General features: G+C 39.6%; 1 protein-coding gene across 7 annotated transcripts in view; it reads right to left on the reverse strand.

Moving 5' to 3' along the window:
• Nucleotides 1–27,034, reverse strand: part of WDFY3 (WD repeat and FYVE domain containing 3) — a 309,773-nt gene that overhangs the window by 27,214 nt on the left and 255,525 nt on the right. For 6 of the 7 annotated variants that reach the window (XM_062198528.1, XM_062198527.1, XM_062198530.1 and 3 more), the window contains 12 exons: nucleotides 25,444–25,497; nucleotides 22,989–23,157; nucleotides 20,561–20,724; nucleotides 16,403–16,551; nucleotides 15,151–15,271; nucleotides 14,555–14,640; nucleotides 12,208–12,288; nucleotides 7,821–7,875; nucleotides 7,447–7,566; nucleotides 4,342–4,459; nucleotides 3,314–3,420; nucleotides 1,295–1,448 (listed from right to left, as the gene is read on the reverse strand). In XM_062198528.1, coding sequence (XP_062054512.1) covers nucleotides 1,295–1,448; nucleotides 3,314–3,420; nucleotides 4,342–4,459; nucleotides 7,447–7,566; nucleotides 7,821–7,875; nucleotides 12,208–12,288; nucleotides 14,555–14,640; nucleotides 15,151–15,271; nucleotides 16,403–16,551; nucleotides 20,561–20,724; nucleotides 22,989–23,157; nucleotides 25,444–25,497 — 1,378 coding nt within the window. The remainder of the gene's footprint in view (nucleotides 1–1,294; nucleotides 1,449–3,313; nucleotides 3,421–4,341; nucleotides 4,460–7,446; nucleotides 7,567–7,820; nucleotides 7,876–12,207; nucleotides 12,289–14,554; nucleotides 14,641–15,150; nucleotides 15,272–16,402; nucleotides 16,552–20,560; nucleotides 20,725–22,988; nucleotides 23,158–25,443; nucleotides 25,498–27,034) is intronic. The other variant, XM_062198529.1, reaches the window with a different exon arrangement.

Consider the following 27,034-nt stretch of genomic DNA (forward strand, 5'->3'; position numbering starts at 1 on the left):
TCAAGAAAGAATATGCATTATAAAGCTGAACATGATGAGGATATATGATGCTTCTTCAGTCACTTATTTGAAGAGCAGATTGGCTGGGTTTGGAAATGGTCTGGCTAGAATACTTCTGTATCACAGATGATTGTGACTAAGACCAATATTTCTGCTTTCTTTCTGTACTGTTCCATATCTATCTCTTTGAAAGTGGTGTCCTTAGGGAAGAAGGTAGCCATCTTCAGGGGAATTAAAAGTGAACGTAAGGAAACACTAATATGTACCCATATTCAATGCTATAGTATGTATTTCTTGATCTTTCTTGCTAACCATTTATTCTACTCCTGCTCAGTGATAGCTCCAGGCCCAATGAGAGGTCATAAGAACTTCTGCCAGGGCTGTCGAGAGGGGTGCATTATATTTCCCAGTGCATTCCATTTAATAAAGTGAGGGCTGCTGATAGACAATTAAGTAAAAATTATTTTTGAAAATTTTAACAAGAAAAATCATGCAAATGTATAGGATGCAACTATTTCTCTGAATGCAAATTCAGAGGTTATAGTATAGTAATGATTTATATGCTGAATTCTTTAAAATAAGTTGAAAATATAGGTTATTAAAAATATGAAAACAGAACAATATCTGGCAAGGTTCTAAAGTGGAAATAACAGAATTTTGCTGTTTTAAAAGAAATACTCAGAAGCATATATCAGCAAATTGTGTTCCAAGAAACTGTGGCCAAAGTCAAATCTATTTCCTCTAACTGCCAGATAATATAAAAAAAAGGTACCAGCGAAATTTTTCTCCTTTTTATAAATGCTGACTTTGTCTTATAAAATAGAACCATAACAGGATAAAGAAAAGGGATTTACTTATTCTGAAATTCTAATTTTAAAACATGTTAGCATATAAATGAAGAATGCCCAGGGCAACACACTAGATTGAAAAAACACATGAACAATTTTGATAAACCTCTCTTGTCAATTAATGTGATTCAATAGGGATAATTTTCATATAAATCTTCACTTCACCTTTGTTTTTATCTGAACAACAGAATTCTGAACAAAAGATGCAATCATCAATTTTTAAATGTCTCTCAGATACCAGGTTTGAATCAGATCTCTGAGGTGCTAGCTTCCTTTTCTTTTTATAGTTAATTATACAAATACTTTGGAGTGAGTGACAGCAACTGAAACTACAAGTAGGTCTTTTGTTGTTAATGACCCCTGTGGAAAATCATCAGAAAAACGACTTACTTCTATTGGTCTTTTCTTGGCTAAGATTCCTAAAATACTGCCGTAGCTCTACGTACCTAGGTCAAAGTTGTTGGAATTGAACAGGAATTCTGGTAAGTAAAAAAACTCTGGGATAAGTTCTTTGACATCTGCCATGTTGTGCTTTGATGCAGAATACCAGGCCTCGCGCACACTGTGAAACATCCGGTCAGCCAGGTCAAAGTGGCCACCCTGTGGGCAGAATGGAAAGGTTTCATTTCACCTCTGTCACAGAACCATGCCTACCCTGCAGCTTCTGTCCAGTTCAGGGAACTGAAAACCTCAAACATGCTTGGTGACATTTCAATTTCCCATTCTCCTCTGTTAGATAAGCAAAAATTGTAAATAATCACAGAAAGAAAATTAATCTAATTCTCTTTGGAGTATTCTTTGTAAAGGATGCTCAATGTATTTGTTTTACAATAAAAGTGAAATCCAAATATAAGGATCTCAAAAAGTCATTTATAATTTTGTTTTTAGAGACATGGGAACACTATAGGAAAGTATGAGTTTTTCCCTAGTTTGATGATGCGCTGCTAAGGGAACATGTTAATTAAACCATCTATTGTTAGACATATTCAATTTATATACATGTTTGCCTAATGTATACATTAACATGACATCCAAATTCCCATACCAATGAGAGTTAAATGAAGAATTTGGAGAGGTGATAAAAAAAAACTATAGACTTATACAAGAAATTCAAATAGAAAAAGAATTTCTTTCGCCTGTGTAGCCTTAAAGATATATTACCCTCCTTCAAGCAAACTCTTATGTTGTGTTTTAAGTGAGGATGGTACATTTGTCATGGGATGTTCACTGCAGAAAATACCAAAGTCCATCCATCGGCTGCTAAGGCCTGCCCCAAACTGGCCCATTTCCTTTCTAACCTCACCCCTCAGGACTCTCCCCTTTACTTATCCCAGTCTGCACACGCTGGTTATGTTGGTGCTCCTCAGCCATCTGAGGCCTGTGCCTGCCAGAGGCCCTCACACTGGCTCTTCCATCTACCTCAATTCCCTCAGGAGTTTTTCAGAGCAGCCCTGTTTTTGTCCACTGTATTTAAAATTGCATCCTGCCCTGCTTTGCTCACCAGTCCCCACTTCCCTTGAGCTATATTTTTCTTATAGATTTCTTCACATTTAAAAACACTTCAGGGGCTGGTGCTGTGGCGTAGCAGGTAAAGCTGCCGCCTGTGGTGCCGGCATCCCATATGGGTGCCCGTTTTAGTCCCAGCTGCTCCACTTTCGATTCAGCTCTCTGCTATGCCCTGGGAAAGCAGTGGAGGATGGCACAAGTCCTTGGGACCCTGCACCCGCCTGGGACCTGGAAGAATCTCCTGGCTGCTGGCTTTGGATCAGCACAGCTCTGGCTGTTGCAGTCAGTTGGGGAGTGAAACAGCAATGGAAGACCTCTCTCTCTCTGCCTCTCCTCTCTCGGTGTAACTCTGACTTTCAAATAAATAAATAAATAAATAAGTCTTAAAAAAAATTTTTGTACACTGTTAAAAAAAAACACTTCATGATTTACTTCTTTATTGTGTGTGGCTCATTCCTTCAACTACAATATGTAAGTTCCACCACAAAAAGTTTTTATCTTTGCTCACTGACGTCATCCCAAGCACCGAGAACAGTGCTTGCCATATAGTAAGTATTCAATAAATGTTTGTTGAATAAATGAAAGAAAGCATGGAGAAAACTAATTGTAATGGAGAAGGCAGTAAATGAGCTGGACCATAACACTTCTTAAAAAATATTTGTCATATTAAACCAGTCAGGGCTGAATTTCCCGTACCTGGGTAGAAATGTATGCTACTTAACTATTTGAGGAAAGCCCCCCCACACCCCTCCTCATCCCCCGGCACTTGCTTATTCTAATTCTCCTTTACTCACCAACTTTGGTTCATTGACATTCCATTTTAATTCTGTTTAATCACTGTATCATTAAAACTCTACAGGACTTCTTGTAAGGCAAGATAACAGCATGAGAAAAAAGTGCCAATCTTAAATAGAAAGAAGGCTTGAACGGAACGTAAAACTCCAAACTGAAAGTCTTACCTGTAGCCTTAAGAATATCTGGGTGAAAGGCTCCATCCTTACAAGGTAAGAAGCCACAATCATTGCAGACGAATAGTGCGTCCCATAGTGGTATGCTGGAGTTTCTCCTGTTAAAGAACATGCAGAGGTCATGAAAGCAAGAGAGGAAAAAAAAATAAAGTTGTGATTAATGAGTTTGGAAATGTTAGCACATCTGATAACAGAGACTACACAGTTAGTACTGCCGTTTGGTGCAGGAATGCTTCATGATGGCACCACTGTTCCTCACTTACAGTATCTGGCAGCATCCAAAGTAAGGATAATCCAGTGGCCTTTCCCCAAAGCTGAGCACTGCTACCTTTTCATGTTTTGAGGCTTATTGTAATAGCTGCCCCTTGACAGCAAACCATTTTCCACCAAAGCAGAACAGTGACTTACAACTACTTATAACTGCTTTTGTGTTAATTTCTCTAAATTGTTGTCTATGAATATGCAATCTGATGTATTTTTATTACATATTCTACTTCACAGAGAGAAAAAGAACGTGCACAGGAATGCTAACAGGCTTACATGTAGGTTTTTTTTTTTTCCTATCCTTTGTGTTTGTTTTGTCTGAGTAGGAAACACAAAAGTGTTGAACATAATACATAACAAATATATTAATTTATTTATAATGCAAGAAAGGTTCCATAAAGAACCTCAGTAATGTTAAAAGAGAGCCAGTTTCTCAAAGTGTAATCCCTAGACTAAACCCAACAGAATCAGAGACAGAGGCACATTATGCTGGGAAATTTCCATCCTGTATGATCCATGCCACTGTTTTCTGCCAGAACTCCGGCAAGTCGCTAAAAACACCTTCTAAGCATGGCCGGAGCTGGCATGTAAAACCTGGATTCCCTTCTCTAATAACGTATATATTTGCACATATACCACATCAATAGATGAAAGATATGTAAGCAATTTGAGGATGGATATAAGGATGTCAGAGCACTAAATGGCTTACTTTAGAAACTGAGTTACAAAGTCCAGTGACAGAGAAAGATGCTTACCATTAGGATCCTCCCAGTCTTTATAGCGCTTCTTATACTGCGCTAATCGTTCATCTGTCTGTGCTCCCATTGGCTTAGCCAGGTTTCTAAACGTCTTGGGATTAGTAAGATCCACCTCCTAGAATATAAAATGAAACTTAATTCCATATTACTATACACCCTCCATGCTCATCAGCATGGACACAGTGACTGGTGAGTGATGACAACGTATAAATGAGTGAGTATCTGTTAAGTCCAAAGCAGGAGTCCTAGACTCCAACACAAGGCCTTGGACCTACTGTTGATCGCGTTACTTGAGAGACAGGCACAGGGCAGTTTCGGACTTGATTTAGTGTGAAGACAACTGCTTTGCAAATTGTTTCACATAGCAGGGCACTCAGGGTTCAGGTCTGGGGATGTGGAATGAGAGGGAAAGTGTTTCTACACCTTGGCAAGGGCACAGCAGGAGGCTGTGGACACCAAAGCTCCACGTCACAATTATCATCACCCCCACAACCACAGATAAAATCTCCTTTCCGTGACACCCCCCTGCCCCTCTCCCATTTCCCTCCAACTTCATTTCTGCAGGATTTCTTCCTAGAAGTGATATAAACTACAGCACTCAGTAATTCACTCACCCCTGGAAGACAACATCCTAACAGATCAAGTGGCTTCCAAATGAAATGGATTCTATAGCCGACCAGAGATTACTTTAGAAGCTCATCTCTAGCTGACCTACTTCATGTATTTGAAAGGAAACCAAAATGTACTCCCTGAGGCTTTAAAAGTAGAAATTTGAAATAAGTACCTAGCAGATATTTAATCTGTGCCCTTTCTAAACATCTTAGGCAGGATAAAGTGATCCACATTTACAAAATTAAGTTAGTACACTTGCCTTCTCAAAGTCTATATGCAAAGTACTTCATATATACATTTTTGTTAATTCAATAAACTTTAGAGAGCATGCTAAGTACCAGTTATTGCTCCAGGAGTTGGGAATAGAGGGAAACTTGTAAGTCTGTGTGTTCAAGGACCTTACAATTGAGTTAGGTCAGAAAAATAGCAGGACCACAACTCGCTCTGAAACAAGGCACCATAATAAAAAAGGGGGAAGAAGTACCATGATACACAGCTACAAGGCAAAGCGGGAACAGAAGACAGAGCTGAAGTGAGAGCCTCTAGAAGAGAATTAGCCAGCTGGATTAACAGGCGGAGAAGATGTGCACAGAGGGCACTGGGGTGAATTCCAGGCAGGTGGGGCTGCACGAGAGAAACTACTGCATGAAAGAGGAAACGGGTATCCCAGGATAGCAGTGCTGGGAGTGCGTGAGGGATACAGACAAGTAGCACATACAGAAGATACACAGAAGACACTACATAGAAAAGACTGCTGTACTGATGATTTTCAACTCTCTCCCAAATACTAATGAGGATTCACTGAACAATTCCAAATAGGGAGTGGCTTAATTAGATTTGTGTTTTTGGAGCTCTCTAAAGTAAAGAGGATGTGGTGGAGGAAGGTGGGACTAGAGCAGTGAGCTGGTTAGGAGGTTGCTATAAGGTCTAGTGAAAGAGAAAGAGGGCTGAAAGGAGACACCTGCAATGCTGATGGAGACAAAGGATGCTGGGAAGAAACCTGGCAGGTAGACACGCCTTGGCCACTGACCAGACATGGGCAGCAGAAGTGTCATTTCTAGCCTTTATGCCAGCGTGGATGTTGGTGCCATTTCCTGAGATGGGGACTACAGAATGAGGGTCAAGAATGGAAGGTTCACCAATGGGATCTGAGAGGTTCCTGTCATAGAATATCTAAATACATGTTAACACAGTTTCCCACTTCCTCCTGACCAAACTGCATTCTTTTTGGGCCTCCAGACCTCTTTAAAAATCTGTATTTTCTTCTAAATTTCCCTTATTGAGTTAAAGTTATTTTCATAATAATAATCTTCGCACCTGACTTCCTCTTCTCTGTTGTATTTACTCAAAAGTGCACGGGGTGTGCACGGTAACCACAGAGCAATCTGCAGATTCACCTATCAAATGTCCTCACCTGTGCCTGCTCGGATGCATCCACCTTTCATTAGACTAAAATCCTGAGGACTGAAGCGTAATCTTTCTTCCTAATGTGTCACTGTTTAAATCTGTGATAATACAAGCAGCCCTGATTCCAGTGAATGAGAAAGTCCAGGAATTTCTGAATTTTAAGATGAACCTTTTTTGTTTGTTTATCCAAGACCGGGGAAGCCTCTTTCATTTTGCCTGTCACTGTGTCGTTTTACAACTTGTAAGACTGCTACCAGAAAGGAGGCAGAGGACAAGTGGAATGTTAAACACTCATGTGCACCCATTTGCTGTTGATCTTCCACCTTAAGTCATGCACACGTTGAATTTTTAGAAATCTCCCAAAGCTTCTTAGAATAGTAACAAAAGCTCCTTTTGTGTGGCAGGAATATTTTGCAGAAGATTCACTTCCCATTCTTCCAGTGAACTACTCAAATTTCACTGACAGGTTCCGACATCCACCAATAGATGCAAATTATTTAGCACTTAAGGAAATTGAACAGGGGCTGGTGTGGAGGCATAGCGGGTAAAGCTGCTCGCTGCCTGCAGTGCCAGCATCCCATGTGGGATCCAGTTCAAGTCCTGGCTGCTCCACTTCTGATCCCACTCTCTGCTATGGCCTGGGAAAGCAGTGGAGGATGGCCCAAGTCCTTGGGCCCCTGCACCCAAGTGGGAGACCTGGAAGAAACTTCTGGCTCCTGGCTTCGGATCGGCACAGCTCCGGCCATTGTAGCCATCTGGAGAGTGAACCAGTGGGGATAGAAGACCTCTCTCTCTGCCTTTCCTTCTCTCTCTGTGTAACCCTGACTTTCAAACAAGTAAATCTTTAAAAAAAAAAGAAAGAAAGTGAATAGAGATTATGAATTCATGTCCAATAACCAATAAGTGGATGAATCAACTAAACTTTTTATATATGCAAAAGAAAACAATTTTCATCTTATGGAAGGAAGTGCCTGCATCTGCAGAGAATAATAAACCACAAACAAACAAAATCTGGGCAACTGCAGTATGTTTTACTTGTCTTTGATAATGTGTTCCATGTGGGCAATATGATTTGAGATTTACCTCTGAGTCGTAATCCGCAAGAATCCAGGGGAAGACAGGATACTGCATGAGATCATTATATGATCTGCCAGCCAATGTGTTCAAGTGCATCAAATACTGGAAGTTGCTGATTTCACCTCTCTTGGGAAAGATAATAAATATTCAATCATTTATTTCGACTATGTTTACTTTTTAAAGCTTTATATGCAAAATAAAGGACAGTTTCTTTTTAACAGATTTCAAGAAATAGAATATTTTTGTTCCTCAATAGAACAAAAAGAAAATGTCTTCTGTATGGCATAATACCTTCTGGATGACGAAAGTAATTCTAACTTTATGACTCGTGCCTTCTAAGTACAAATTACTATGGAAGCTCACATATTCATCAAGCTTACCTCCCATCTTTGAGTTACAGACTTCTCTCCAACCAAAGTGCTCAGCAACCCAGATCTAGACAGAAAACATAATAAAATAAATTGCAGGTAATATAGTTTTAAATCTGGGCAACTACAGAGTTGAAAAATGTAAGTCACTGGTACAATAATTTTTCAAACTACAAAGAATCTGTTGACGGGTCATAAAATCAGTTCAGTGGCTTGTGAACAGTATTTTGAAATAGCATAGAATTGAACTTAAACACATCAAAAGACACCACATACAGTACGAGGAAACATCTTCTGTGAGTATTTTGGGAAGGATGACTCTGTATGTCCCACGATGTAACGTGGTATGTACGTTTTTCTGTAAGTCGTGGTCAAAAGACTTGGGAAGCCTACGGCGCCTGTTACTTTCTGAATGACTACAACGATAAGCACTACCTTTTCCTCAAGCATTTGGCCTTTGTCCTCAGGTGCTGAAGCAGCTTCAGAGCAACAAAAGTGAGTCTCATGTCATAAAGCTCTCTCTCCCCTCCTCTCACCTGTTCTCCTTTTCCTCTCTGGGGCAGGCCACAGAAACTAGAATTTACATTCCCCAAGTCAGGTCTTAGAAACTAAAGATAAATGCTATCCTTTCCCTCTCCATCTTGGAGCTGGCCATCAAGGAATTTTCTGACCTGCCTTAATATCTGACCTGATACTAGATCCTACAGTACTCCCCTCCCCCCGCCCCTTTTCCATACCCAGGAAGAAGCAATGCTATGCGGAGGCCAAGAAGAGTCTTGCTGGGTTTCCTCACTTAATGTATTAGGCTCAGATCACGCCCTTTTGGTCTAGGCACATTTCAATACCTCAGTCATGCTTATACTATGAAGTCTCTATAAAAACCCGAGACCTACAGGTCAGGGAGCTTCTGGGCAGCTGAACAAGTGCAGGCTCACAGGACTGTGGGTACTCATCCAGGGGTTGGGAGGGTGCCAGCCCCCAACTCCATGGGACAGAAGCTCCTGCCCTCAGGACCCTTCCAAGTCTTGCCCTACAGATCACTTCTTCTGTTTATTTGCACCCTTTAAAATTTTGCTATAAAAAAAAAAAAAAAGTGTTTCCCTAGGTCCTATAAGCCACTCCAGTAATTTAATCAAGCCTTACAAGGAGATTGTAGGATCTTCAATTTGTAGCCAGTCAGTCAGATGTTCTAGAGGCCTAGACCTGACCGGCATCTGAACTAAGGCAGGCTTGTGAGTCTGGGCCCCCGACCTGTGGAATCTGATGCTATCTCCAGGTGGATAATGCCAGAGATGAGTTGGATTAAAGGATGCCTAGCTGTTGTTTGCTGTGGAATTGGCTGCCTGCTGGTAGGGACATCCCCATACCTTTCGGGATCACACAGAGGCATTGTGTAACCAAGATTGTTTTTCCTAAATATCCTCAGATCACTGACCTAGTCCAACCTTTTACTTTTTACTATATTCTCCATGTATACAGATCCAAGGACATTTAACTGGCATAAATGAAACACACAATATTACCTACTTAGTAGGTATATAGTTCGTCTTCTATAAGATATACTGGATAAGCTGAATGAAAAGTATGAGTACTTTATAACAGGAGAGTCACTGATCAGAGAAATTTTGCATTACATTTTTGGATAACAGATATTCTTCCTTATTATAAAATCCTATTTATATCAGGTTTATAATATTAATAATTAATTACTGGTCATGGAATCAGGGGGAATTTTTTGACTTTGTTTATCCTGTTTATCTTATCATCCGAAAGGAAAGCAACAGATTTGCAAACCTTAAATCTTAGTACAGACTACACTTTTATTTATTTTATTTATTTATTTATTTTTGACAGGCAGAGTTAGACAGTGAGAGAGAGAGACAGAGAGAAAGGTCTTCCTTCCGTTGGTTCACCCCCCAAATGGCCACTACAGCCAGCGCGCTGCGCCGATCTGATGCCAGGAGCCAGGTGCTTCCTCCTGGTCTCCCAATGTGGGTGCAGGAGCCCAAGCACTTGGGCCATCCTCCACCACCTTCCCGGGCCACAGCAGAGAGCTGGACTGGAAGAGGAGCAACCGAGACAGAATCCGGCGCCCCAACCGAGACTAGAACCCGGGGTGCCGCAGGTGGACGATTAGCCTAGTGAGCCGCGGCACCGGCCTAGACTACACTTTTAGACAAATTCTTTCAATCAGGTAAATATTCTATGGAGAAATGGTTATGATCATTCCTAAACTTTGTAAGACAGGAGACAACTGAAAAAGAAGATTCAAATTGGAAATGATTTTCTACTTCTTGCCTCTGAGCTTTTAAAAGTTCTTCAACAACTGTCAACTCAGCATAGCAAGAACAGTGAAATAGTAAATTTAAGATCATCTGGGCAGGTAAAAGAAGCAACAGATTGCTCACAAGTAGAAAAAAGCTGAGTGGGCTTTAAACTTCTCACTTCCTGTATTTATGTTAACAAGGACAAATTATTAGGAATAGAAAACGTTTCTGAGATTAACAAAAGTATACATATATTTTAAATTTTATTATTTTTTTATTTGATAGGCAGAGTTAGACAGTGAGAGAGAGAGAGAGTCAGACAGAGAGAAAGGTCTTCCTTCCATTGGTTCACCCCTCAAATGGCCGCTATGGCCCCGCTGTGCACCGATCTGAAGCCAGGAGCCAGGTGCTTCCTTCGGGTCTCCCATGTGGGTGCAGAAGCCCAAGCACTTGGGCCATCCTCCACTGCCATCCTGAGCCACAGCAGAGAGCTGGACTGGAAGAGGAGCAACCGGGACTAGAACCTGGCACCCATATGGGATGCCGGCGCTGCAAGCGAAGGATTAACCAAGTGAGCCATGGCACCAGCCCAAAAGTATATATATTTAGCATTTGTATTTGCTAACCTTTGGCTAAAGAAAAATTAAAGTAACGTAAAGAGAAATCCATAATTAGTAATAAGCACATAGACTGGATTCAAATTTTATTTACTAATTACAGAATCCTTAGAAAATTTTAAGTTATTTTCTTCTATGCTATAATAATTGACTTCCAGCCCAAAAGTACTGCTTCTCTTCTACCAGATGACAGAAGACTACTAGGTACTGAGTAGCTGTAAATGAAGTTGGGCATAAGGATTCTTAAAACGGGTGTTTTACCTAGAAAAGCATTCTAAGATTACAAGCAGCTGGGGTCAGCGCTGTGGCACATAGGGTTAACATCCTGGCCTGAAGTGCCAGCATCCCATAAAGTCACCGGTTTGAGACCTGGCTGCTCCACTTCTGATCCAGCTCTCTGGTATGGCCTGGGAAAGCACTGGAAGATGGTCCAAGTCCTTGGGCCCCTGCACCCATGTAGGAGACCCGGAAGAAGCTCCTGGCTCCTGCCATCAAATTGGCATCGCTTCAGCCATTGCGGCCAACTGGGGAGTGAACCAGCAGACGGAAGACTCTCTTTCTCTCTGCCTCTCCTCTCTCTGTGTAACTCTGACTTTCAAATAAATAAATAAATCTTTGGGAAAAAAAAAAAAGACTACAAGCAGCTGTAAAAAGCACAACTGAATTACTGATAGGTTTAAATTCATAAAAACAGAAGTTTAAATTTGAACACCAGAAAACAAAATTAGAAGGAAAGCCAGGCAATTTGCAACAAATATGAGAAGCAATGAAGAAATCTTCATTACAGAAAAACTCCATACAAATTGATATTAAGAACTCAAATGGAAGAGGGCAAAACATGTGAACAATTTACAAATAGTGACTTAAGATAGCTAACAACCATATACAGAGCTCAAGCTTATCATCAATTAAAGACATGCATTTAAAAAATGAGAGCACTGTATCAAAGCAGTAAACTTAAAAATTCCTATATGAAGCTGGTAAGTATTGAGACAAGTAAACCTATTCAGTAGGGACTATATAAAGCTTATGTAAATTTTATGACTAACAAATTGGTTTTATGTAAGAAAATTCTTAAAATTCATACTCTTTATTTTACTGAGGGGACTCTACCCTAACAAAATAATGAGGAGCCACATTTCTAGTATTATGGTAAGAAAACCTGGAAAGATGAAATATCGAAAACTATGAGAATGAATGGTTTAAACATATGATGACCAGATAGCAAATAAGTTATGTTTATGAAGAACTTTTTTAATAATGGGAGGAATATTTAAATATAACACTGGAAGAACAATGAAAAATTTATATTTAGAGTATAAACACAATTATATCCATAGCAATATCTTTATGTTTAAAAGGTTAGAGCTTCCTTCTAAGTTTTCAGTAATTCTTTATTTTTTTATCACCACCATAGGGAAAAAAATGCTCATTACAAATATTTAATAACACCATCCAGATATGACATCCTAATTTTATGATTAAATTACAATGTGCAAGAAATACACTACCTACCCCTGCTCCACGCTTGTGTTTGGTCGCTGCCCAGACACAGACTCTGAACTGTCTGTCAGGGATGGCACTACAGCCAAAAACCTGGAAAATTGAGAAATAGCATAAAATTGCCAATGAAGTCTCAGTCAGGATCCAGCGGAAGCCGCAGAAGGGGGATGCGTTTAGATCTCAGCTGTTGCACCTGCCCTCCCTCCCAGAAACGGCAGACCCAGGGAACGCGCAGCCGTTAGAACACTCTCTTGGCTACGAGAAAGAGTAAGATGACTTCCACAGCCAAAAAGAAAGGCCCCTAGCCAGATCTGTTCTTCAGGATTTTTACCTTAGCTGTTGCATTACCATTAGAAAAGCCCTGCCATGTCAATTCCCAGGAACTGAGTCAACGTAATGAAGTGCTGGAGAGCAATTATCAGCTAACTATTCATGTGACAGCAAGTAATAAGGATCGTTCAATACATGATAGAATAGACTCACACGAGGACACGTGCAAGATAAGAACCTTTATGTAACATTGCCATAGTTTTTTTTTTTTTTTTTCAGAGTTGCTCAAAATGTCAGTTCAAGTCCTTTAAAGGCAATGGACAATTATGGGAAAATTCTTGACAGGGATGATGTGGGTCTTGAACTTGGAGCACATGCCAGAAATTTCTCAAAGATAAATTTGTAGCAGCTTCCAGCTGACAAGCAAATAACTTCCTACCATTGAGAATAATGTCACCTTTAAAAATTAACGCTTGAGTAATAGTGAATCTGGGTCACTTTACCCAGGAACTCTTCCCTTAGGTGAAAGGAGTTCTGGATTACCAATCAATACCCACAAACCCTTTCTCTGAAGAGCCACCCTCCTTTCCCAGGCACATTACTGTACTGCAATGATAAGCAACGGTGCATGGTGTTAGTTATGCCGTAACTGAAGGACTGCCAGGACCAATTCCATTCTCCAAAGACTAGGAAATGCCTTTCCTGGATCTTATCAGTTAGAAATGGCCATTTTTTTTTTAAAAGATTTATTTATTTTATTTGAAAGTCAAAGTTACACAGAGAGAGAGGAGAGGCAGAGAGAAAAAGAGAGAGAGGTCTTCCATCCATTGGTTCACTCCCCAATTGGCTGTAATGGCCGGAGCTGTGCTGATCTGAAGCCAGGAGCCAGGAGCCTTCTCAATTGGATGGTGCAGGTGCAGGGGCCCAAGGATTTGGGCCATCTTTTACTGCTTTCCCAGGCCATAGCAGAGAGCTGGATTGGAAGTGGAGCAGCCGGGTCTTGAACCAGTGCCCATATGGGACGCCAGCACTGCAGGTGGTGGCTTTACCCACTACGTCACAGTGCCAGACTCAGAAATGGTCTTTATATTCACTTATCCAACAGAAGTATCTTCAAATATCATGGATATGTACTGTTTCCTTTAAAAAGTAAATTTCAGGAGCTGGTGTTGTGGCATAGCGAGTAAAACCATTCAGCTGTGATGCCGGCATTCCATATGGACACTGGTTCCTGCTCTGTCTGCTCTACTACCAATCCAACTCTCTGCTAATGCACCTGGGAAGGCAGTGGAAGATGATCCAAGTGTTTGGGCCCCTACACCCACATGGATGAATCTTGTGGCTCCTGGCTTCAAATTGGCCCAGCTCAGACCTTGTGAATTGGTAGATGGAAAATCTCTCTCTCTCTGTAAACTCTACCTTTCAAATAAATAAATAATTTTTTTTAAAAGTATATTTCAAATACACCTTGCCAAAGGTAAAATATGCCTAGATTAGATTAACTGCTTGTATTTGGTTTTGTTACTTTTTCAACAATGAAGGTATCCAATTCCCCTTCCACCACGGGAGAAGATTGTCATGTGAGTTTCTCAAGGCACTTAGTCCCTGCATTCAGTAGCAAGGGATGGCACTGTCTCCACTGTGATGAACATGAGGGAGGCTTGTAACAGATAGTTTCATCATTTATTTATATTTGGACACAGGACTTATTGATGCCACTTTTTGGGGAACCTGCTGCCTGGATTAAGTCACACCCTGCCTTACTTCCAGTAGCTGATCTGGACAGGGGGGAGTCCTAATTCCCCTAAAATCTTTCTCTCAGGGTTCAGGGATAATAGTAGTATTTGATGATCTCTGCTGTAAGATATCAGGAAGAAAAATGGTATTTCACAATATAAATGCCTCATTTTAAAAGTTACTTAGAAGAATCATGTTTCAAGAGGCTGGCAAAAATGAAACAAATATTTTCTTTACAGATATTGACTCACTGATCTACATTCTAGATTTTTAAAAAACCAGTAAAACAGGCAACAGCTTCCCCTCCCATCTCTGCCTATGATACCATATCAAGTACTCCCAATACAAAGACCTTTGATAGACTTTGTTTCTGATTCCTTTCTGAAAAGCAAGGAGGTAATTCCGTCCATCTCCAGAGAAAACTTCCACAGCAATAGGCTGAAATGATCAGAGAAAAAACATTTAGAAAAATACAGAAGTTCATGAGTAAGCTATATATTAACTTTTCCACTACAAATTTTTACAATGTTGAAGAAGCAAATTTGTTAAAGAACAATATTAGAGTCATGAACTCCCTGCAGATTAAGCTACACCATTAACAGATTTTCTCATTCTGTGATTTCTTAAATCTTTATAATAGAATAATGGTAAAAGGAAAGTAATTATAAAATTATAATTTTGTAAAATTATATTGAGGAATTCATTTTTATATTAAAAAACATTTAAAATATTGATTTGGATATCTACAGGGAAAGATGGATAACAAAGATATTGCCCAAATTTTAAATTGTGTCTAAAAATAAAGACATACTGTTATGTATCCATGCGACTGGAATTTGTCTAAAGAATAATATGAATCCTATTTGTGTAGAAGGTTTTCATGAGATACTAGTTTTAAAATAATGTAGCTTACAAATATAAATGCTCGCTGCTAGTGAACCAACTCACCTGCAGGAGGTACCTCCTTTTATGCACTTCCTTGATATCTTCATAAGCAAAGATGCTGCAGGTCCTCTTGAGCTGACTAGGGCCTTGTCTGGCTCCTCTAGGGATAATTGGCTCATGCATACTATGGGCAGCCAAGAGGAAGAGGATAAACAAAAACACAGGCAAGAGATAAATTCACTGCTCAACAAGGGTTGTGCTATTTTCAACATATGAATAGGAGGGGCACACAGAAGATCAAAATTTTTGGCTTCAAAAAATATGTTTAAAAGAACAAATTTTCAGCTACCAGCAAGGAACCATCTTTGATGAATTATAGAAAAAAAAAAACCCTCAATGCTGTCAGGACCAAATTATGTATCAGGCACAGCCAGCACACTGTCTAAATCCACATTTAGGTCAAGAAAATGCTTTAATTTCTTTCAAAATCAGAAGAAAAAGTGAATACATTTGTATCTATCTTTATAGCAATAGTCACAAAATATAATTTTTAATATTTCTGTATAAAGGAAGGGCCCATTAAGTCATACTGTGGCCTTCACTGTTGTTAAAAGTAACCATTTGAAATATTTCCTAGGAATGAACTACGGAGGCCATTTCTACATTTACCAGCGCTAGGCATTCAAAGTGTTAAAGGAAGAGAGAAGGCCTGTTGGATTTCTAAGACTGGAGCTTATCATCTGCCTTGTAGTTCGTCCATCTTAGTTTCCAACATTCTAGCACAGGAGTAGCAGAAGACAAGGAAGATGGGTAAAACCCAGTTAATCCCAGCTTGGGATTCAGTAAAAGTGCTTTTAGGGGCCTCAAGAGTACTCATCTGTGACAGCACTGTGCATTGTGGAGCAACCTGCATTTACAATTATATATATACAATTGTGTATATACTAATTATATATATATACAACTGTGTATATACTAATTATATATATACAATTGCGTATATACTAACATTTTAAAAGAAGCACAGTTTATGGATTCAGATTCAATTCATAAATATATATATATTATCATATAACTAACAAGGTGCATGATACTAGTCATTCCTGACAATAAATTTTGTTTAGTTTTCATTTTACTAAACATGGCAAATTTTTTCTTTAATGCCCTGAAATAATTGCGTATTATTCTTGTGACTACATAATGATGGACATACAAACTGAGAGATAATGTAACCCAGAACACAATTTTTGGATTTAAGAAATTATGCAAGTATATTTTCCATCTTTTACAGAAAGTTCATCATTCATGTACTTACTTTGGAGGCAAGGTTTCAATATCTCTTATTTCCCTCGTCGCTGTCATGGTAAAGCCATCAATGACATAAAAATGCTCTTTACCAAAAAGAAGTAACCCCTCACTTGTATCTAGGCCCTGAACTCGGGCACAACGGTACATGTGTTGGATCTGTAGAGAAAACCATAAATATTTATTAATATGGCTTTTTAAAAGCATCCAGATAACTTATGTTTTTTTTTTTTTAATTCTTTTATGTCAACCCCTGAACTTGGCAAACTAAATATGAATATAAGCATGCTAAGAACCAGGTTAGGCCGAGGTCAGATTTGCAGCTGATGTCAGTAAAAGTAAACAGTCATGCATTTCCATCCCTCCACCTACCCATGCCATCTCTCAGTCCTCAGCAAACACTTCCTAAATGCCAGGCACAGGTGTGCTAGCTTTCACAAGCAATGAACAAAAGTTAGAGAAGGTCCCTGCTCTCTCAGGGAGAGGACAGCCACAACAGGCTTGGCAGGAGAAGAACCTGAGTTGCACGTGTGAAGAGATTAGAGCAGTATCATGCCCCATGTGAGGGAAGATGATCTGTGGCGTGAAAAGGGTCCACAGGGCCTGCTCACTCTGGGTGAGCTCCCACTTCTCTCACTTTACCGCTACGGAGTCTGCCAAGTTTCCTGCTTCCTCTGAGCCTCTGTGCATCCACTGGCTTGCAGTGAGGGTTAGGGAGCTAGCAGTGCACACAGCGCTGTTAGGAACTGCAGGCTGCCTTCTCTTTCACATAGCTCACAGTCCTCCACTTTTTGTAAGAACACTGAGCTGGAAGAGAACTATTCATCCCCCACCTGCATCCCGCCTCCCTGGCAGATTGCTGTGCCATTCTAAAAAGCCAAGCTTGGCAGAAATCATATTTTCCTCATACGAGGAAAGGTTACTCAATCTCTCAATGTAAGTATTGTTTTCTTCTCAAAGGAGGCTACCCAATTCTTAGCCAAAATCCTTCCTTGCTTAAATTCAGTTTAACATGAGTCAAGGAAAAAAAAATCAGCAAAGAAATCAAAGTCAAACAAATGTCCAATAAATGTCAGTTTTAACACACTTCCTGCACTAGTCAAACTTAAAGCAATATGAGCAAAAACTATACACAGGGGATTAAAAGTTTTAATGAACAGAAAACAGAAAGGTAGCAGCTACTAAAGGTTGATGGGGGAAAAGAGGGAGGGCAGGGGACCAGAAAGATGTTGATCAAAGGGTATAAAGTTTCATATACACTGGAGAAAAAGTGTTAGTACTCTGTTGCATAAAACAAAATTGCTAAAACAGACTTAACATTCTTCACACACACAAACACACACACACGTACACATCAATTGGTGAGGTGCTGCATATGTTAATTAGCTTAACTGAATCTTACTATAATGATCAAGATCAAAACATGGCATTGTGTCCTGTAAGCACTTGTTTTCAAATTCAAAATAAAAATCTAAAAAAAGTTTTAAAAAATGAAACGATTACAATACATTTTCTAAAGCATCACAATGTCAGTTTTCATTGCTATATACGTACCACTTCAGTAACAGAAGGATAGGCTATTATAGAAAAAATCTGGATATACTTTTTAAGTAACTCTATCAAAGCAAAATATACACAGAAAAATGTTTCTAAATATATAGTTTGGTGAATTTTCCAATGCTAAATAAAAATATGGTGTGCCCAGCACCAGACCCACAGACAGAATATCCCCAAACCTCCAGGAGTCTCTCTGGGGCTTCCCTCTAATCTGATGTACTTTCATATTGACATAATTTTTTTTTTTATATTTTCATTCAAGATTACCTAGGATTTACATTTTAACTGGATTGTTTCAATTTTTCCCTGATTTGTGGTTACTATTTCTTAGTAGGTAAGATCTCTAGGATTATACTAAGGTCTAACAAAACAGGCAAAAAGAATGTCCTTTATACCGAGGTTTGGATAACAGTTTGAGCGTCTCCCAAAAGCTCATGCACTAAAGGCTTGCTTCCCAAAGTCCTTTGCTGATGGTTAATGGATTATGGAGCTGGCATTGTGGCCGAGTGTGATAATCTGCCACTTGCACTGTCACTATGCCATATCAGAGTGCTGGTTCGAGTCTCAGCTGCTCCATTTGGAGACCTGCATGGAGTTCTTGGCTTGTGGCTTTGGCCTGCACCAGCTCTGGTTGTTAAGGCAGAGGGGGAGGTCATTAGGTGGGTAGGGGTGAGCAGACAGGAGGCAGCTCTTTCTAGAGGATAGGACATAAAAACCAAGTTGGGTCTAGCCACTCCCAGCTTTCTGCTTACCAGATGGTAGACTAATGGGACTGCCTGCTATTGGACTGTGAACCTCCAAAATCTTGAGCCAAAATAAACCTCCTTCGTTCCTAAGTAGCTTATCTTAGGTATTTATTCGTAGCCATTAAAAGTTGACTAATACACTTTAAAATAGATGATATTCCCTATACATTCAATTCCTTCTGGCTTTCCCTCCCTTTTCTTCCTCTCTCCTTCCCTTTCCTTTCCTCCCCTTCTTTATTTATTCAACCAATTACCTTTTCATTCAAAGGTAAACTTCACTGGATACCTATTATGTGTCTGACTGTGTAAGAAAATGGGATAAAACTGCCAGGGCTGTGGTGCAGCAGGTTAAAGCTCTGGCCTGCAGTGCCGGCATCCCATATGGGCATCAGTTCAAGTCCCAGCTGCTCCTCTTCCAATCCAGCTCTCTGCTGTGGCCTGGGAAAGCAGTAGAAGATGGCCCTTGAGACCCTGCACCCACATGGGAGATGTGGAAGAAGCTCCTGGCTCCTGGCTTCGAATTGGCTCAGCTCCAGCCATTTGGGGAGTGAATCAGCAGTTGGAAAACCTCTCTCTCTCTCTCTGTAACTCTTTCAAATACATAAAATAAATCTTAAAAAAAAAAAAAGAAAATGGGACAGGAAGAAGAAACTGAGCCTTCCTATAAGGATCTTACCATTTAGGGGAAGAGACAGATACAGGAACAAATAATTAGGACACGATTATACAGATTCACATATCTAAGAAATTCTAAAAAGCACAGGGAAGGGTATCCAAGTCTGAACTGGAAAGACTCCATTGGTCTGTCATCTGATAAACACGGTAGGAGGTGGAACACATGCAGAGGAAAGTGCATATGGCAAGCCAAAAAGCTGGGAGTGGCTAGACCCAACTTGGTTTTTATGACCTATCCTCTAGGAAGAGCTGCCTCCTGATTGCTCACCCCTACCCATCTAAAGACCTCCCTCTACCCATCTCCTGGACTCCCTAATTGGATGCAGTGTCTACCCTTAATCCATTAATCAGTAACATGATCCACTAACCATTTGTTTTTAAGATTCACTATTCAGAATGCAGAGTGTGACAGAGAGACAGAGAGAGAGAGCGAGCGAGCGAGCTTCGGTCTGCTGGTTCACTCCCCAGATGGCCTCAACAACCAGGGCTAGACCAGGCCAAAGTTTGAGTATTACTGATAGCCAGATAAAGGGCTCAAATGGGAGTTACTAGGATAGAGGTCATGGGCTTGAAAGAGAGAGGGGCATCTGGGCAGAGGAAACATTATGAGTCAACTGCAGAGTAAGGAGACCCAGGGGAAGCAAAGAGTTACAATGCAGAAGATGAGGTTTCAAGGCAGAGTCAGTGTTATGAGCCTGATGGGTGGTGGGAGACAGAGCCAGAAATAGGAGAGCAATACAGTCTTCTTCTGTGGGTGGAGAACAAGGGTTAGACACAAAGCTGGAGGTGAGGCATAGATTGACTGAGGCTGCTTGTAGGTGGGACCTAGAATTACAAGGTATAGGAAAAGATCGGGAGTCTAGAGAAAGATACAATGCCAGAGGACTGAAAGTGTGGCTTCTGTGGCTTGGAGAGAAGTAGGGCAGTGCTTCAGTCTAATAAAGTTAGAGAGGAAGATGGTGACTTAGGTGCAATTGTTAACTTTGCACCTGGTGAAACTTTATGCTGTTTAGTGTTCAGATGGATTAGAAAACCTTTGAACTTGAGAAAAGTAGAGTAATGAACCCAAATGGTTCCTTAATACTGTATCCCATTACAGAGACTAAAATGTTTATCTTCCACAGTCACCCTATCAACTGTCTTGTAACATGTTACCTAAACACAGTCTTCACTTCCGAGAAGCACAATACCTTTTCCCCTTCCTCTAACAGGCGCAGTAAGGTGGCATTGTCTGTTTTCTCCTCCTCTTCTATGGCGCTGGCCTCAGCAACCTGGTCCTGGAGCTGCTCCTGGTTCTCCTCATCTCCTCCATCAGGTGCAGATCGGGAGCGTTTCAGAGGAGGCTTGACCAGACCTACAGCATGACGACCAAGATGGCCACGTGACATTGTGCGGGTCATTTGGGGGAGCCATTTAGTCTCATGTAGTCCCGCCTATACAGTTCTAATTGGAGAGAACTGTCAGGGAGGCAGCAGAGTTCTAGTGGTTGGCAGCACAGTCTTGGGAGTTAAACAGTTTGTGTCACATTGGAAAACTATCTACTGTTTATGGACCTCAATTTCCTCATCTATTAAACTGGGACAAAAACACTGTCTTACAGGATTTTTGGAAGACTGAGTGAGGTCTTCCACAGAAAGCACTTGGCATCATACTTAATACACAATAAATTCTCACTAAGTGTCGGATGATGATGATAGAGAGCTTGGCAGAGTGAACAGTATGAATAGTGTTGCTTATACACAAGTGTCACTGAGGAGACACTATGAATAAATGAACAATCACAAGTGAAAGTAGAGACAGCAAGTTACAAACATAAGATACTACATAATTGGAGGGCTCATGGCGACAATTCCAACCCTCATTTCGCAAGTAGCAATGTGGTTTTTCCTGTATGAATGAACTTAGTCAAAGCATTAGGGCAGAAAGAACAGGAACAGAATTCTTTATAATATAAGGACAGATTAGGGAAACATTTTACTGCTTACATTTTGATAACAGGGAAATTAAAATCAGCTGGTGACAGTAACTGGTGAGGTCCCGAAGTATGGGAAGCCCTCAAAATACAGTCTACATCACATATTTCATTAAATTAATATTCCTTAGTTGTACCATCAATAGTAATGTTTTTCCTACTGGTAACAGATGCTTGATGCATTTTGGAAAAGCTGCCAGCCTGCTAAGAGTCTCATTCTTTGACCATTAGTTATTGGCAGTTCTGTTTGCCTTTAGAAGAACCTTGTTGTTGTGTGATAAAGAGTAATCAGGAGAGATCAAATCCTACTGAGAAAGGCTCACAGCTGGTCTTAATGAATAAAAACCTCTAACTCTGTTAAGCGCAACAACTTGAAAATCATAGCAGTTATGAAAGTATTTGTGGTTTTAGTTCAATCTGAGATTAGGAAAATGAGGCCAGAGAAGCCAAGTGTCAATGACCCAAATAATCTAATTTCGCGGGTTTTACTTTGGCTTATACCCAGTAACTACAGCTTTGAGGCCAACTGAAGAACTTGACTCGTGCCATGTCAACAAATTTAGGAGGCTCTAACTTCTGCTCAACTACTAAAAGTTTCACAGATTCTACAAAAAATGTTAAATCAATTATGAAACATGAGGTAATTCATAGGCATTACAAAAGAGAATAGGTATATTCCAATAATGGGGAAAAACCATTCACAATTTTAGATGGTGTTTTTTGTTGACATGGTTGCATACAATTAGTTTTCCCCACAGTGAGCTCTGAAACCAGTTTTCAATTTAGTAACTTAATTTGAATACTCTTAGTTTACTAGCTTTTAATTATACTTAATTTGTTCTCTAGGGCTTTATTTTCAGAAGCTACCAAGATTTCTAAATTTGTAGTGAATGAGAAGCCTAAGGAAGTTAAGACAAGAGCTGGATTTACTTGTTCACTATTGGCTGACTCCTCACTTTGTGCCAGGCCTGGACTAAACCTATTAAGGTGAGGAGAAAGAATCTCCGCCTGAGAAAGTCTCGTGAATCAGGAGTAGAACAGCAGTGAAAAATCACTGAGGTTAGGATTCCAGATCTGAGCACAGTGCAGTCAATGGACAAAGCAGTCTGAGAGGCTTCAGAGCAGAGTGATGAGACATGGGAGCAGTGTCTTTGAGACAAGGTGGCGTGGGACAGGGAGGAGCGCATTTCAGGCCAAGAGCACATCTATGTAAACTTACAGAATCAAAAAGCCCATGGCTGTTTCAATCAAATGAGTTTCCAAACTTTAGATTTGGGATCTCTCTCAGTTCACAGGGAAAAAGACCATCATTTCTTACTGTTGGCTGGCACACAATGACACATTTAGTAGTTACTGCAATTTTATATAAATGTTTATTTAGTTATTAGGGCCTTAACTTTAACTATCAAGTGCCAGTGGGCATTCTGCCAAATATAATAAAAACCATCATTGTGCCAGGGGGTACCTTCCATTCCTCTGAAGCCAGTGATGATACGGGAATCAATCTTTGGGAAGAGTGATAGGGTAAAATGTGAATGCTTGTGAGGCTGGCCCTGCTGACTGCAGTTGCGCATGTTTTCATGTAAATTCGAATGCAGAGAATGCTGCCAAGTGATTTTTAATCACAGTCAAGGAGGACGGCTGACCTTTGACTTTGGCGATCGTGTCTTCACCATGCTCAGGTTCTTGCTGGGCAGCTTCCCCTTCGGAACTCTCCACAATGGCGTCTTGCACGATGGCGGGGTTGCCCGAGGCCAGTCGCATGTAGTACTCCTTACTGTCGTAACTTACAGCTCTTCTGTATCGGGCAGGTTTCTAAGAGATAATGGAAGAAAATGACTCAGATGTATGCCTTCCAGAATGAAAACATAAGCTTGAAGTAGGATCTTTTCGTGTTACCTTGTTTTAGGGGTTTTTAACCAGATTGGAAATACACACAGTAAATCCACAGAGTTTTGGGTTAAATTTTTCTTATTTTGAAATTCTACTGATTTTTAAAGGATGTATGTAAGAACAACAATTTTAGCAGTTTCCTTCTTCCCCAAACAGAAACAGACAATCTCTAGCCAAACAATGATTCCTTGTTAGTACAGTACATCTTCACTAATGTGTCAGAAAACCTCTTCATCTGGCTGACAAAGAGAATGCCCACCACTGAGGAGCACTGGGTTACCGGCTACTCTCTGGTCTAAGAGGAGCCTGGAACTTCGCTTCCGCTCCATGTAAGTAAATAAGGCCTACAGGTCTTCTCCACTCAGTTGGAAAAATCACTGTGAGTGTTTACTTCAGATACTTGGAGGTAGAGGCTACTTCCATAGTCTGGGCTTTCACAGTAACTCTGGGAATGGCCAACGCCTTCCACATATTTTTCTCAGTGAGGCCCCGATATGGAATCAAGTTAGCTTCCCACCAGATGGCGCTCACAGGTTGGCTTGCCACTTAACAAGCTAGTGGCTCCGATTTGCTTAAACATGTCCAGCGTTTGTGGAGTGAGGGGACATAATCCATAAACTTACTAACTAAATGAGTACAGAAAGAACATGTATGACTCCACTTCAGAGAAGAAATTATTACCTAGAAACATAAGAAAAGATTTAATGGTTTGGCATATGATACAAGAATATTGTCATAATAATCTTATTCTTTAGTCTAAAAACAGGTTCTCCAATTGACATAATTTTTTTTCTTAAAATTATAAACAATGGGAAATTAAGGTCTAAAATATACTATAAAATTTAAAGCCAAAGGGAAACATTTATTATGTATGTAGGTTCTCCAGGTCAGAATGAGACACAGACTTTAGATTCAGAATTTAAAAAATTATGAAAGTTTTTTATAAACATGTTTTAAAACCTCTCCTTCTAAATATTATTTTATTTCTCCTCTCTTGGAATAAGAATATTTAATAACAAAGATTCTACTATCTGCTTCCTCTCTAAACTCAAGCAGTCAGTATGTATCATCTACAACAATGCTTACTTCAAGTAATCTTTGTCTCTGGTTTAAAAAGTGATTTCCAACTAGAGTAGAAAATGTGTCTGTGTGGGTGGACTACGTAGACTGAAACATGGAACTAATTTTTTAAATAAAAACAAGTATCTAACCGAAGCCACATTATCCTTTTAACTCCAGTATAGAGGCAAGGATTAAGAAGAGTTATAAGTGAATGGAGAAATAATATGCAGCAAATGGAAATGGAAGAATATTATGTCATAGCAATTAAAATGATATAAGATAATCTTACAGTTGCGTAAGGATTAATCTAATAGGCAAACCTGTAAGAACACTGCAATGTTTTTAAAAATGAACAGAAAGGTAGTAAAGTTTGTTCATAACAATCTTCTGTACAACAAATATCTTCAACTCAAAATTGCTAACATTTGAAAAGATGAAAGCATAGTTAGTGATGGGCAAGACAATGAATTAACAGAGGTGGGAAGGCCAACTACTTGTTTACTGACTTCCTACACAGACTTAAAACTTGAACTACAAGAATTTCTCCCCAAATATTTTGAGGTATATTTCTGTGTTCTGAAGAACTTAATTTTTGCAGGATTATGTACTCAATCTTTCTGGAAAATGAAAACAATGATCAATTTTTATACTCATTAAAATAAGCTTGAAACTGTATTTTAAAAAAGGTCATTGTACACTCTTGGTTTTGTTTGAAACAAAACTTATAAGAGCGTACGCTTAACGTTCTCAAAATATTTAGTAGAATTAAAGAGTAATTGAAAAAAAGCCAAAGTTGAAGATGCTAGGCTGCCCATTACTAACATGCCTCCTAATGGGTGAGTTTCCGTGTGAAGGAAGCGATCCGCACGTCACAGTGAGAGCAGTGACTATTCAGCCTGTTAGTGAGCAGCACACAGACCCTAGAAGGGGCTAATGAGAACACAGCCGAGAGCAGAACTGCGTCTCAACATGAAGAAACCAGCTTCTCAACTCCAAGGAGCTTACAGAGAGAACAAACTGGAAGCCAGTCTTGTACGTTAGTCTAGTCTACCATGCACTATACAATAAACAAATAAAAACCAAACAAAAACAAAACCAAAAAACCTGCAAGTAGTTCGCATTCTTTTGTGGTGATTTGTGGTTTACCTTTTGAGGAATGATATCATCGGGTGTCTCAGGCTGTTTACTTGGGATCTCAGACTGAAAACAGGGTATTAAGTATAGACACATCAGAAAAAAAACATAAAGAGGAAAACAAAAATAAAAGTGAGGACTGCATGAAATATGGAAGATGTAATTACTCAAAGAAAATTCATAATTACTGAGCATCTTACAGTTATTTTCTCAATGATTAAAAGCGGTTTTAGGTAAAACTTAAAATAAACCAAAAGTCTCTGTCTACTGAACAGGACAAACTCATTAAAAATCACAGACACAAAACTTCAGCACGAGCTGCCACTGTCAGGGATGATTTACAGGCAATTCTTTCTATGGAGTTCAAAGAAAGCACACTGAAATCTGGGTAGCAGAACCAATGCCAACTAGTATCTTCCGTCTTTCTTTTCTGGCACTTTTCCCCAAATCTGTGCTGGAGGAGCAACTTGCTGGTTCAAACTAGCACCTTTCCACAGAAATCACAAAATCTATTGTTACCGAAATAAACATCTTCCCACGAAAGTCCAAGGGCCTTCTTACTGTTCTGCTATCAGAGAAAGGCTGAAAATGCAAAGCAGACTGGATCCCCAGATCAAAAGCTTCTCTAAAATGCTTTTAAAAGAACTGTGTAGTTGCTTGCTTAGCAAGAAGGCACCTTGTGTGGAGCTGCAGTATGTGGCTTGTGCACATAAGCACACAGATAGCTACAGGCAGACAATAATGCAGCAAGAACCATTCCCACGTTGTTCTTCCTTTTCATGGTTATATCTGGAGATGACTTCTGTACCTTTCTCTATAGTAATCATGAGCAGACAAAAATTTTTCACAAATGTTTGTTTTTCTAGGCAGATAAATTTTCAAATGCTTAACATGGTTTTAGTGAATCTTTCTCTTTATAAGTATACTTCTGAAAATGTATCTTATACTGAAGAATAATCTTTAAAATATATTTCAATGTTCCCTATTCAGGGGGTTGGCTATATAGGTATAGTATATGTATTTGTTAAAACTCAGTGGACTACAATAACATAAAACAAAAGCATTTTAGAAGCAACAAGAGATCAGGAAATTCAACATTAAGAAAAATCACTGAATGGTACATTTAAGATTTGTGTGTTTTCCAATGTATGTAAAATTTATCCCAATAAAAGTTATAAATAGATATCAAACTATAATTAATGATATGCAGAAGTGTTTAGAGGTGAAGAGTACTAATCTACAACTCACATTGAAGCTAATAAAAAAAAGAGTTATACTGCTAGATAAACCAATATGACAAACTGGAACAGTTACTATTCTCATATCCAGCTTTTATATTCAGTATGTCCTATTTTTATGTCCTCAGCCAGAAAGTGAGTAGGATCCATCATTTAAATTCTTCAGTTTTTCCTGCAACACATGGTACAGTGCTGGCCTAATATACATCCCCGATCCAATTACTGAGTAATTAAGGATGTTGTTTTACTAAAATGTCCAGCATTTAACAGCAATATGCCAATGATTCAGAATTGCATGGTTCCATTTTATTTTAAAGTGGAGCACTAAATTATTATTACAATTATGCATATATGGAAATTGAAGT

Source organism: Lepus europaeus, chromosome 8 (genome assembly GCF_033115175.1).
Source record: "Lepus europaeus isolate LE1 chromosome 8, mLepTim1.pri, whole genome shotgun sequence".
In the NCBI taxonomy this organism is placed as follows: Eukaryota; Metazoa; Chordata; class Mammalia; order Lagomorpha; family Leporidae; genus Lepus; species Lepus europaeus.